Here is a 13,539-nt window from a genome sequence, read left to right as displayed (position 1 = left end):
CTAGCCGGGCGAGGTGGCGGGCGCCTGTAGTCCCAGCTACTCCGGAGGCTGAGGCAGGAGAATGGCGTAAACCCGGGAGACGGAGCTTGCAGTGAGCTGAGATCCGGCCACTGCACTCCAGCCTGGGTGACAGAGCGAGACTCCGTCTCAAAAAAAAAAAAAAAAAAAAAATTGTCTAAGCAGTCACCTCTTGTGTTTTTGATTAATTTAATAACAACTTAATGAGCTATTATATAAATCAAGAGAGAAATAATTAGTCTTAAGGAAGCCAATACTGTGCTAATTCCCAGTAAGGAGAAAAAGCAATGTAAATAGAATTTTACATAACCAACAATAACTTGAAAAGCAGTTTTATCAAAATGGTTTTGTAAAGGTTTCCCAAAAGCACTTACAGCAATTTATATCAAGAGATCCTAAGTTTAGGGGTATGGAGAATCTCAATTCTTTAAAGCAGAAATTCACCAGTTTCATAATTGTAATATGTAATTTTCTCCCCTAGGACCTAAGATATTTATACATTCAAAAATTTATAACTTGCTGTTCTTGAGACATTGTTCGTTCTCTAATACATACATTGAGTAAAATAAATAACTACAAGAAAGCTTCAACAATCTGAATTAACATTATGCTGTGCAAAACAAAAACAAAAACAAAACAAAAAAAAGTCAAATCTTGAACAACCTACATTCTATGTAAATACCCTGACTAAAATATTGGTTGTGCTACACAATTCCACTTCAGCGCAGAAATGCATTGATTTCACTGTACCGTTGTTGTTGGCTTTTCAAGCGTCTTTAGCACTTCTGTTTCTAAGCATTGCCTTGCTTTGAAAAGATGAATAATTTGCTACCAAATCACAAATCATCACAAATCCATTTTAGTGTGGTCTGAATAAAATCCAGCATAAATGTATTATTTTATTCTGGGTATAATGGCTCGGTGTCTTTGTCCCAACAGCTTTCTTCTTAAGGGCAAACCACGGTTGAAGTTGTCATTTTGGGTTTAAACTGTACAAAAGAAGAGACAGTGAAGCTTGCCATTTGTTTTTGTTTTCTTTTTAAGTGTCCAGATCTTGCTAGGACACTTCTTCCAGACCAACAGTCAAGATAGTTGTGGCACGTGATCCTATTTGAAATAGAGGTGGTTTAAATCAGCCAAGCTTGGTGATCTGGAGGTCTCCGTTTATCTTTATGGTGTCAATTGCAGATAACGTTTGAATGCGATGGTAAAAATCAAAAAGTTGGTGTCCATCCACAAACACTCGGAAACGTGGGTGCTCACAAAGAATTTCCACCTGGAAGAAACAAAATAATAGTCCACAATTTCAATGAACCCTACTGGGGAAAACAAATAATACTTCATTTTAGAGAAAAAAAGGCAGTATCTTCAGTGGTTCACAAACATTAGAATGCATTGAAACCTGCAGAGGGCTTGTTAGAACACAGATTGTTGGGCTCTACCTCCAAAATTTCTGATTCAGTAGGTGTTAAGAATGTGTGTTTCTACCAAGTTCCAAGGTAATGCTGATATTGCTAGAATAGAGAACCCACTTTGAGAACCATTGCTCTACACTATTCAATATAATACCTTTTAAAGATTTAAAACTGCATTCCTTTAATATATCTCCCTTCTGCCTATACTCCAGAAAGTGATGTAAAGTAGCATAGACTTGTTTATATGGCACTTAATGCCTCCACTGTCATCCCCTGAACTATTCTATTCCACCTTCAGAAGGGCCCCTCACAAGGCAGAACTGGCATCCATTAGTAGCAGACCATAATAGTCTAGACACTCAAAATATGCTAAGGACTAAGGCAGAGAGAAGGTTACACATAGTAATTACCACTGGACAAAGAACATGTAATTAACAAGGTTTTGTTGAGTCAAACAGAAATACCGGTTCCATAAGGTAAAAGCTTTTTCCTCAAGTAATTTATCATAAAGTTTAATTACTGGTAGTGTGCTATGATGGGTTTATTAAAAGCATTGGTATTCACCATGTAAGGAGGCTCCATATGTGATATTAGTCACATTTAATTCATATTACTAAAATTTTATCACCAAGAAAGGCCTATTTCACTTCAGTTTTGTTGTTGGGAGCATTATATTCCTCCTGGCAGTCAGAAGCTGTGGTTATTCACATTCATGAGCTATGCATTAAGGTTCATCACTGAGAAACTATCCTCACCAAGAGGAGCCCAAGGGAACATCACCATTCTAGAGAAGGGGGTGAGGAGAGAGAATGGGTCAAGGGTGCTTTCCAGAGACTATAACTAGAAGGGCAACTATCTCAATTCTACCACCGATGCAAAAATCATGGATTCTTATTTTCCCCTCAGAATGTAAGAAGGGAAGTGAAATAATTACTTCTTCATGAGGCACTTGAAAATTTCTAGATGACGGGTAACCAGTTAAGTGTAGTTCTGTTTTATTGGGCTCATATGTAACATGGAGCTTTTAACTGAGTTGTCATTATTGTGATGTAATGTGAAGGTGTAATGACAATTCATCACTAGGTCTGACCCCTTTTCAACACCATTACTACTTGCATTTCCTTTTTTTTTTTTTATTGACAGAACCTTGCTCTGTCACCCAGGTTGGAGTGCAGTGATGCAACCATAGCTCACTGTAGCCTTGAATGTCTGGGCTCAAGCGATCCTCCCGTCTCAGCCTCCCAAATAGCTAGGACTACAGGTGTGTGACACTACGCCAGGCTAATCTTTTTTTTTTTTTTTAAAGAGGCAGGGTTTTTGCTATGTTTCCTAGGCTGGTTTTGAACTCCTTTGCTCAAGCAATCCTCTTGCCTCAGCCTCCCAAAGTGGTGGGATTACAGGCACAAGCCAATGTGCCACTACTTGCATCTCTTATTTGGCATTGCCTTTCATAGAGGAAGGTGCTGCTAATGCTGCTTGACTGAATGAAAAGTTTGGATTGTGCTTCCTGCCCAAAAGATAGTGGGGAGCAAATCTTTATTCATCCAGTCCCAAGGGAAGGAATTTGTCAGCCAGTCTGTAACCGTGAAATAGACTGCGGTTAATTAATCCAGAGCGGGAAACAAGGACACAAACATGGCCTCATTAGCAAAGGGAACAAGAGAAAATGAAATGATCATCATCATATTCTTTAAAATGTCATACAAATAAGGCTGAGAGCTAATAAGTAGCTCTCAACCTTATTAATATTTATTAATATTTAATAAGTGGGTACTTATTAGTATTGACTAATCAATCAGATATTTGGGGGTAGGTATCTACTATATGTTGGGTACTACATAGAAAAGTTACTTATTCTTAACAATTTGGTCACGTAAATATGGGTCTATTTAAATGTGTGAGTTGAATAGAACTAACAGTTACTATGGCAAGTGTTAATTTACATCAGCAAACAGAGCTCTTTTGATCTTTTTTTCACCATTGGGTGACAAATTTCCTGGACATGCAAAAATTCTGGCCGCTTCAAGTCTTCTTGGCACACACTAGGTAAGTCGAACATTATCACCCTGCCAGTGGCTGGAGCCGAGGCACTCGAGGTACTCACCCTGAATGGCTGGTCTGGAATGAATGGGAAGTAAGGGATTGCTGACTGTTCTTCACCCCTCTCTCCAGATATACAAGAATTTCTGAGTAGCTGCCGATCTGTGAACACAGCTTTGAGTTCAATTGCCACATCGGCAGGAGGGTCTTCAGAGTCCCCACAGGTCAAGCTGATTGCAAAGCTGAAAAGAAAATCATCTCATTGATTCAGGGTTGGATATAAAAACATTTCAAAATGACCCAGGTGCTTATATTTCCTGTTCCTCCTCTGGGTTTGCCCGTTTTTAAGAGGCCACTACTCTTCAAGAGAGGTTAGATTATGGAGAAGTAAGTCAAACCAGTTTATTTTGTTACCTAAAGCAAGCTCTGGTGAAAACTTTGGTGGAGCTGAAAATGACTAAAATTAGCGATTTCAAATACCCCAAAGCGACCACACATCTATGTCTTAATCCACTTCGGAATTCTCAAAAACAGCCACAGAAACTGACCACGGGAAATAATGTTAAGTTGGGTTCTTATTCATCTTGATAGTTCTTGCTTCTGGCACCATGTTTCAAAACCATAAAAAAAAAAAAAAAAAAAAAAAATCCTTTGGCCTCCCTAAGGGTCAAAGAGAAAATGTGGGCCTATATTTATAATCTCTGATATAAATAGCTGTCTGGAGAAATGATGGCTGGGATTCATACACATTCTTTTCATGGGAACATGGTACTTTCTTGGCACTGGCAACTAGCAACATTGTGCACAAGGAGAGGAAGAGGAGGAGTGCTAAACCACAACAGGAGTGGGCAGGGCTCAGCCACAGCCTGATAGTTCTGTAAAGACTCTGCCTTACCTCTCTGGGTTGAGGTCTACGATGCCCATCACTAACACCTTCTTGCCTGGTCTCATGCCACCTTTAATGTGCCCACAAAATGGAACTATCTGCAAAGGGTGGGAGAAGAAAAATGAGTTTCACAGCCTGTTAGGGAAGAGCCAAGACCTCAGATCCTGAAGGCCTGACCCATTGGAAAACGCAATAAACAAACGAATAAAATTTTAAAAAGCAATGAGAAAGGAGGAGGGTACAGGCAGAGACACAGAACACAGAGCAAAGCCATTTACCAGTCGTGGGAAGTACACGTCCGCTTGAACTGGAGAGCTCAAAGAGTTGTTTAAATGGCCATCATCTAGTTTCTAAAAATAGAAGCACACAGATTGGCTTTCCATGGGCTCTTTTTTGGGGGGCTGGAGGAAGAACCCACACAGATGTGGTGGAATCCAGCAGTCTTCCACACGCACACAGTGTCTGCCGATGATGCCTCTTCACTGTCTCTTAGATAATCTCATAACCCCCGAACAAAACCCATCCTTTCCACCCGGTGGTTAAGCTTCTGAAGATCCGCAGACCCTTCAGATCCAGATCAAAATCAAGGTCGAGGTCCACCGAGGAGCCAGAGCCCCACGCCGGAGGAGGGCAGGCCCCTCTTCAACCGCAAACGCTTCTGGAAGCGCGGTGGGCCAGGCCTGTCCTCCGGGACGTGGCTGAAGTGGAGCGGCCGTGCTCAACTTCTCTCGGGAGCCCCGGGCGCCGACCCATTTCCAAGGGGGAATCCCCGGGACGTCGGGGGCGGTGGCGGGGCGCGCGCCCCGGACACACTCACCCACGCGCACACCTGGCTGGCGGTTGCACGGCACAGATCGGGCTGTCGGGCGCCCCCACCCCGCCATCCTCCCCAAACTCCCTCCCCAGCCCAGAGCCCCGCAGCCCGGGAGCCTCTCCAGCCCCCAACACCGGCCGCGCGCAGCCGGCGGCTGCTAACAGGTACCGGGCGCCTTCCCACGCTGGGGGCGCCGGCCAGGCCTGCGGCTTCTCAGCACCCCAGCACTGCTGGAGCAGGCGGCAGCGGAGTGCGGGGCGGCGGGGAGGGGCGCCTCGCGCGCGCCCTGCCACACTCACCACCACGGCATCGCTGTCGGCCACCGATCCCGCCATCTTCTTGCCCGGCGCGGCGGGGTACGTGGGACGCAGCGCGCGGGCGGGGATCCCGGGGCTGTCCTGCGCGGGGCGGGGGCGGGGGCGCGGGTCCGAGCTGGCGCGGGCGCGCGCACACACGAGGGGGCGCGCGCGCGCACGCCCGGGGCCCGGCGCCGACCTGGCAGGCAGGGCCTGGGAGGAGGGGAGGGGAGGGAGGCAGCGCGGGCCGCAAGGGCCAAGGTGCTCGCCGCGGCCCGGAACGGCCCCGGACCTGGACCGACGCTGCTGCTTGCTGCCGCTGCCGCTGCCCGACCAAGAAAGGTGGCAAGGGCCGTGCCGCGTCGGCCCTGGGCAGCATTTAAAGGCCTCCGGGGCCCGGCTCGGGAACCGGGAACAGGGCGGGGACCCGGCGGGGCTGCCGCGGCTTGCTCAGCGGGCCCTGCCCCTCGGCCATTGGACGGTGGCGGAGGCCGGGGCGGGAGGGACGGGCCTGTCCGGGTCCGGGAGGGCGGGGACCCTGTCGGCGCACACCGGCCAGAGGGTGGGCAGGGCCGGGGCTGGAGAAGTAAGGGCCCGAGCAGGTCAGGTGACAGGTGCTCGTGCCACCGGCGCCACTCCCTCCAGCCTCCTTCCTCCTCCTGCCACGTCCTGGGGGCTGGTGGGGCGGTGGGAGGCGAGGTCGAGGGAAGACTGGGTGCTGGGGGTGGTATTCCAGAGTGGGAAACTCGGCAGGATTTCTTTCAGAGAATTCCAACAAAATCGGGGGAAGGATTCATTCTGCTCTCTAGGGCAGAAAGAGAATGGAAGGTCTGAAGGCTTGCAGAAATAAATGTGTGACCTGAAAGAACGAAGCAGGGAGGACTCAAGGTAGGGACCTTTCTATCCCAGGAGGCTAGAAACAGAAAGGTCTCTCTTCCCTGTGGAAGGACAGGCAGGTCTGGAGTTCCCTGGACTCTCTCGGACAGGAGTCTAAGCCTTACCAAATCAAACTGGGCACAGTCACTGTCCTCAGGGAGCCTCCATTGAGCCCTGTTTTTAACAAGTCACTTGCCCAGTCTAGGGTAGTAAGCTTCTCACTGAAAATCTCCTCATACCCTTCATGGAGTACTTCCCAGGGGATACACACCTCTTTTATTCAAGCCAGAAATTCCTTTATGGCATTTCCACACTAGGATGATTATGTAACTTCTCAGATAAAGCTGTATCAACATATCCTCTATTAGGTGACATCCTTGGCTGAAACATTCCGTTGCATGAATCACCGGGGCGTTCTACACTAATAAGCAGGGAGCATGTGTGACCTACTGCAGTCCCAGAGGGCCCCTCAGAGGCTCCTTTTTTTTTTTTTTAATTGAGACGGAGTCTCCCTCTGTCGCCCAGGCTGGGGTGCAGTGGCGCGATCTCAGCTCACCTTCGCCATCTCAGCTCACCTTCGCCGCCGGGCTTCTTTCTAGTCACTGCAATTGGCTGTGTGGCCTAGAACATCACTGCGGCTTTTGTGTCTTAGTTTTCCCTTTATGGACCAGAGCTAATCATGGTAATCTCAGTTGAGCAGGGAGAATTACCTACACATGCCTGTAAGCCTCAGTCATATCCTCTGGAAGTGGTTCTCGAACTAGAGGCTGAAGCGCAGCACGCTTGTGGCTGCAGCACACTTTGCTTACCAGTCTTAGCTCAAAATCACACTTTATTATATTTTAAAATATTAGGCACTTATAGGAAATTATTGACATTTGAAAGCACACTTTAGTATGTATCAATTTCTGAGAGTCTGGTATAGAGAAGAAGCATTAAAGTGCAGCAGTTCTTTGTCATTAACTGAGTGACACAATAAGGGTGATACAATATGTGATGGAGTTAAAGAGTCGGTGTCCTGGGTTCAAATTCTGGCTCTACTATTCTCTAGTTATGTGATCTTGGAAAAATTACTAAACTTCTCTGTGCCTTAGTTTCTTCATCTGTTATACTCAGAAATGATGATGATGATAATAATGCCTATCTCAGGTTATTGGGAGGATTAAGTAAATGCTTTCCTTAAAACAGTATTGGGCACATAGCACTTATTATACAAAAATACCGAGTGCTTGCCATATACCAGGCACTGGGGATCTGGCAGGTGACTTTTTTTTGCTGAGCTTACATTCTAGTGGGCAAAGGAAGTCAGTAAACAAAATATGTTGGGTGATAAAAGCGTTAGGAAAAAATAATAAGGCGAGGTGTGGTGGCTCATGCCTATAATCCCAGCAATATGGGAGGCTGAGGCAAGAGGATCACTTGAGGCCAAGAGTTTGAGACCAGCCTGGGCAACACAGAGAGACTCTGTCTTTACAAAAATAAAAAAAATAGCTGGGTGTGGTGTTGTGCGCCTGTAGTCCCAACTACTTGGGAGGCTGAGGTGGGAGGATCGCTTGAAGCCAGAAGGTCAAGGCTTCAGTGAGCCGTGATTTCACCACTGTACTGCAGCGTGGGTGACAGAGTGAGAACCTGTCTCAATAATAATAAAAATAATTTAAAAGCCAGTAGAGAGAGAGACAGGAGATGGGGTGATGCTATTTATACAGGATGGTCAGGGAAGCCACCTGTGGTAAAGTGACATTTGAGAAGACCCCTGAAGGAGAGGGGTGAGTCATGTGGACATCTGGAGGAAGAGTTTGCTGGCAGAGGGAACTGCAAGGGAAAAGTCTCCAAGTACTGGGGCTGGGGGCAGTGACTGAGGAGATATGTAGCTAGAAATGGATAGCCCTTCTACACTGTGGTTGAGGATTGGCTTTTACATGGGGAAATAGGAAGACATTAAAAGTTTCTGAGCAAAGGAGGGACATAGTTTGCCTTCTACTGTAGATGCATCCACATGCTGCTGTATGGAGTGGCCTTTGGAGAGAGGGTGGATGGTAGGAGGGAGGGTAAAAATGGGACTTAGGAGATTCCTATAGCATTCCAAACAAGATGTGATGGTGGCCTTGACATGGTGGAAGTGGTGAAGCTGTGAGAAGCCCTGGGCCCTTGATAAGTGCTAGCTGTTATCATGCAGCTTTGAGAGTTCATATGGTCTTCTGAGCCTCAGTTTCCTCACTTGCAGAATTAAGGGGCTGAGCTCATTCATCATTCCCTCTTAGCTCTTAGAAAGTTCTGGTTCCTGAAAAGCTGTGTAAATACTGTCTAAATTGAAATGGGTTTGAGAGTAGGTGCTGCTGAATGAAAATAATCTTGGGTTGAATCTTTTGATAAGTGCTTTTGTAGGGTGAAGAATAACCCTTTGATTTGTTTTATAAGTGGAGTTTAAGATATTTGGATTGCTGGAGATGAGTTTCTTACATTTTAGAAATGTAAAGAATAGGAAGGTACTAAATGTGCTCAGAATATTTTATCATGGAAAATTGCCTTTTATTCCAAAAATGCTTGATTCCTTCTCAATCTAGGGCATGGTTTATTTTGAATATGAAGAGCAGAGAGAAAGCCTGAATGAGTTTTTTTGTTGTAACTAAAAGTTGAGCAGGGTCAAACTATCCCTTATGGGGAAAAGCCATTAGCAAATTAATGAATTATAGAGCTTAAAAAATTCTTTTTTGAGTTGTATAGTGAAGAATAGGCAAAATTTGCTCCATGCTTTGATTATAGGTATTTGTGTGTAAAAACATTAACCAAATTGGGACCCATTTATGAAATGCAGTAGTGAAATTTCAAGATGAACTGTGTTACTACTGGAAACTACTAAAAACGTTAAAGAAGTGGGGAAGGCAGTCAAACATTATTAGCTTTGAAAAAAAGTACAAACAGGTCTTTGAAGATGGGCTTTGCTAAATGATTTTTCCAGAGGAAAATAGATTACTTCCTTTTTACCTTAACATTTTATATGTTTTGTTCAAATGTATGCACACACAATTTCTAATATTGGGAGGAGAATAAATATTGATGACAATTCAGCAACTATTTTATCAGTATTGCTACATGCTGTGGTCCTGTGGAGATAGTTGAAAATGCATGAGTCTTGTCCTCAGGAAACTCACAGTCTACTCTGGGACACAATGGCAGGATGTATTAGTGGGTAAGATAATAAAGGCCTCAGACCCACAGCCTGAGCACTGATGCAGGGAAACTCACTCCCATTTGGAGGATTAAGGCCACTTTCTGAAGGAGGTGGCATATCCCTGAGCGTATGCCTAGCAGCAACTGCTGCAGAACTACAAAAGCAAGTCTTCAAAGACCACATTGCAGCTCTGTTTGTGGCCTGAATTCTAACCCCACTCTTCTCTCTGGTGTGGCAACCAGCTGAACTGAACCCCTGCTTCCAGAGGCTGCCTTTCATCTGTACTTGGTCCAGAGAGGCATGTGCTTCCTTCCCTTCCACCATGCCTGCCGTCTGAGGCCTCCTATGGGCCATGATTCCAAGGCCTGACTTGAACTTACAGACCTCTCATTTTCTATCGGTGTGTATATACACATTGTCTAAAGCAGGGTTTCTCCTCACACTAGTGACATTTTAGGCTAGGAAACCCTTTTTCGTGGGGGGCTGTCTGGTGTGTTAGAAGATGTTGAGCACTAGATGCAAATAACACCTTCCCCTCCTCCCTAGTGTGACAACCAAAAATGTCTTCAGATATTGACAAATGCCCCTCTTGGAAGGGAGGGCACAAATTGTCCCCAGTTGAGGCTCAGGACACACTACCCCAAAATGTAACTGTAGGAGACTAGAATATGCCACCCCAGAATATACTTCTTTGGCATATTTTGAGCTGATTATTCTAGGAAACTGCAGCTGGAAAAGCTGTCCTTTTGTAAAAGAAATGTATATCTATAAAGGAAATCTAATACAGTATCTGCATCATGAAGAGGGCTGCTCCAGACAACTTTTATCTGGGTGACTTTATCTGCATAACAAGACGACCTTTATTCACCATACATTTGTACTTTCACCCTCCCACAACTTACGTTTCCACCACCCCTTGAAGGCCCAAGCCCTATTCCTTTCCGTAGCTCAGGATACTATATAAGCTGCAACCATCTGACCCTTTGGAGTCTCATAATTTGTGGGACTCCCATGTGTATATATGTAATTAAAATGTTTTTTTCCTGTTAACCTGTCTCATGTCAAATTAATTCGTAGTCCAGCCAAGGAAACTACAAGGGTAGAGGGAAGCCAGTTTTCACCCTGTAAGAACCAATGATCTAGAAGGTGCCTTAAGATTCCTATTATCTTTATTTATATATATGATATGAAATTTTTTCCAATCAAATCTAGATTTGAAATGTACACATCAGAAACACTTTCCTTTTTATTTGGCAAGTCATTGCTTCCTGATTACCTAGGAGCACTTTGCAAATGATTCCACAAAGAACCTCTAAACTGAAGGATGACCCATGAGGAACCCTGTGGGTGTAGCTGCCAGATCAAAATGTCTTTGTAATATTGAGAGATTTGTGTGCATTGTGCATTCTGTTCCATAATATTGCCATGTTTATTTTGATGTGAACTTAATGTGCTCCCCACGCCTATACCTATAGTAGAGCATCCCAAATGTTTATCTTGTTTACCCTGCAACTTTGATTCCCTCCTCACCGCAGGTCTCAAAGGATAGTGGTAGCCCACTTTGAGGAATAAGACACTGCACACTGTTACAGGTCTATTCAAGCTTTCAGTACTGCATAATTGCTTTTTCAGGCCAGTCTGCTCATGATCAATATTCATGTAGGCAGCAAAATACACAAACTCAGCATCCTTTTGTTTACCTACTTAGGTAGGAGGGCAAATGTTTATCAGGTTGTATTTCTATATTTCACAATGTGATTACAGTTCTTAATTATTTTAGGAACTATGGTCATGGTTATCAAATAATCATTTTAGACACACACAAATGTGTGTTGTACCAAAGTAATTAGGGGACAGCCATAAAACTTGGCAGTCAATGCCAGTTTCAACATTTCATTTATTTTCGGTTTATTTATGAGGAGACTAGAATGAGCCTTCTGCTTGTGTTTTAATTACTTAGTGCAGAAAGGATTGATTTCAGAAAACCCCCAGCTTAAGAAGAGAATAATGAACCCATTCCCAGGAGGAGCTCGAGGCTTCAAAGGTATGCTGTGCTTCAAGCCCCGGGGAATGTCACCGTGGACCCTTTAGCGTGTCTGAGAAGTCCTTCCTAGAACAGAAACCCTGGCCAATGGGGAAGCGGAGTGCGCGCTGTTCGGGGAAACAGAACCCCTGCTTCCAGCATTTGGAACTGACAGTGTGAATGAGATATTTTAAGATTCTTTCCAGTGGAGCTTTTTGTGTATAAAGAGGCAACCATGTGCTTCTGAGCCTTCTCTCCAGCCTCACCTTTGGCAATTCCAACAGGCGGGTCTGTGGTCAGCCAATCTTTTACCCATCAGGAATGTGACAGGCCTGCGTGGCAGTGCCCCAGGCCTAATTGTGCTCCTCTCATTATGCTTGTCGTTTCTGTTTTCATTTGCTCATTTATAGTTCTCCTCTTCACCGCCTCTGTGATTTTATTTTCTTGTTGTCAAGTGGCATAAAGGGCTTCTTAGTTTTGTAGTTTCATGGAAACTTGCCTGGCTTGGCTGGGTGGAAGAAGACCAAGATTCGGATTTAGCAGTCATTTGGAAATCCTGACTAATGGGGAGGAAAACCCAGGAGGCATGTTGCCAGGTGGTCATTTGATTGTTGGAGGAAGCATATTTGGATGACACAGATTTCTGGATTTTTTCAAAGGTGAACTACACAGAGTATGGGTTAACACAGCACAGCTTCTGAACAAACCACCATCCAGAAGAGACCTGGGAATTTAAACTTGGCATCCAAATTTGATTGCCCAAGGTGATTGAGAGAAAGCACACTTCATTTATTTATTCAAGAACAATTTATTGAGCTAGGCTCTGTTTTAGTTGCCATTATAATAATTTTTAGTTTCTTTAAAAAAGCAAAAACGACCACACACATTACTTGCACTTAAAATACTTGCCCTCCTCTTAGATACATGTTTCCTAAGGATATCTCTGCTAGCCTCATATCATAGATTCCTCCCCTGCACACTGCCTCTTCCATGTGACAGCATTCAGAGTGGATCTAAGAGCTCCCCCGCCAACATGGCAACAAAGCCCAGAAAATCAAAATGAAATGCTTTGAATCCAGGGGCTCGTTGCATCCCACCTCCCTTTAGGTAATATGATTTCTATCTAAATCCAAGCTATCTGGTACATGTTGATTTCAGGCCTGAATTGTTCAAATGATTATCCCATAGAGAAAGATTAAGAGTTGAAGAAAATGTTTTAAACTGAAGAAGAAATTCAAATTGACAGTCTACATTGATTCAACTCATCACATTTCATTCATTCACATTATTGGCCTTTGTTGGTTCGGTGCTTCTCTGAAACCTGAGAATTAGTTCAAACTGTATAAATTCAGGAGGCTTTGGGCTGGGCATGACTTTTTAAGATTGCCTGGTGTGTGTGTGTGTGTGTGTGTGTGTGTGTGAAGGTGGGTAAAGTGGAAAGAAGGGAAATTTCAGCTTTTAAAATTTTAATCGTTACATATTATTTGCACATTTTTATGGGGGTGCATGTGATATTTTGTTAAATACATAGAATGTGTAATGATCAAGTCAAAGTCTTTAGGGTATCCATCACCTCGAGTATTTATCATTTCTGTGTGTTGGGAATATTTCAATTTCTCTTTTTTAGCTATTTTGAAATATAAAACACATTGTTATTAGCTATAGTCACCCCACTCTACTATTGAACATTAGAACTATTCCTTCTATCTAACTGTATGTTTGTACCTGTTAACCAATCTCTCTTCATCCCCTGCCTCCCTCACACCCTTCCCAGCCTCTGGTAATAATCCTTCTACTTCCTACCTCCATGAGATCAACTCTTTTAGCTCCCACATATGAGTGAGAATGTGTGATATTTGTCTTTTTGTGCCTGGCTTATTTCACTTAACATAATGATCTCCAGTTCCATTTATGTTGCTGGAAATGATATGATTTGATTTTTTTTATGGTCAAGTAGTATTTCATTCTTTATCCATCCATCGATGGACACTTAGGTTGC

The 13,539-nt window shown here is 44.2% G+C and overlaps 1 protein-coding gene across 1 annotated transcript; it reads right to left on the bottom strand.

Annotated features, from left to right (window-relative positions):
* Positions 1 to 1,020: 1,020 nt before the first annotated feature.
* Positions 1,021 to 5,955, bottom strand: LGALSL (galectin like). Its single transcript, XM_025355042.1, has 5 exons — positions 5,473 to 5,955; positions 4,638 to 4,709; positions 4,369 to 4,457; positions 3,538 to 3,715; positions 1,021 to 1,294 (listed from the first exon to the last, which is right to left on the bottom strand). Exons 1-5 carry the CDS (start codon positions 5,506 to 5,508, stop codon positions 1,151 to 1,153), a joined length of 519 nt encoding a protein of 172 aa, XP_025210827.1. The 5' UTR covers positions 5,509 to 5,955; the 3' UTR covers positions 1,021 to 1,150.
* Positions 5,956 to 13,539: the final 7,584 nt, after the last annotated feature.

Source organism: Theropithecus gelada, chromosome 13 (assembly GCF_003255815.1).
Source record: "Theropithecus gelada isolate Dixy chromosome 13, Tgel_1.0, whole genome shotgun sequence".
Taxonomy (NCBI): Eukaryota; Metazoa; Chordata; class Mammalia; order Primates; family Cercopithecidae; genus Theropithecus; species Theropithecus gelada.
This window is presented reverse-complemented; position numbering and strand designations above follow the sequence as displayed.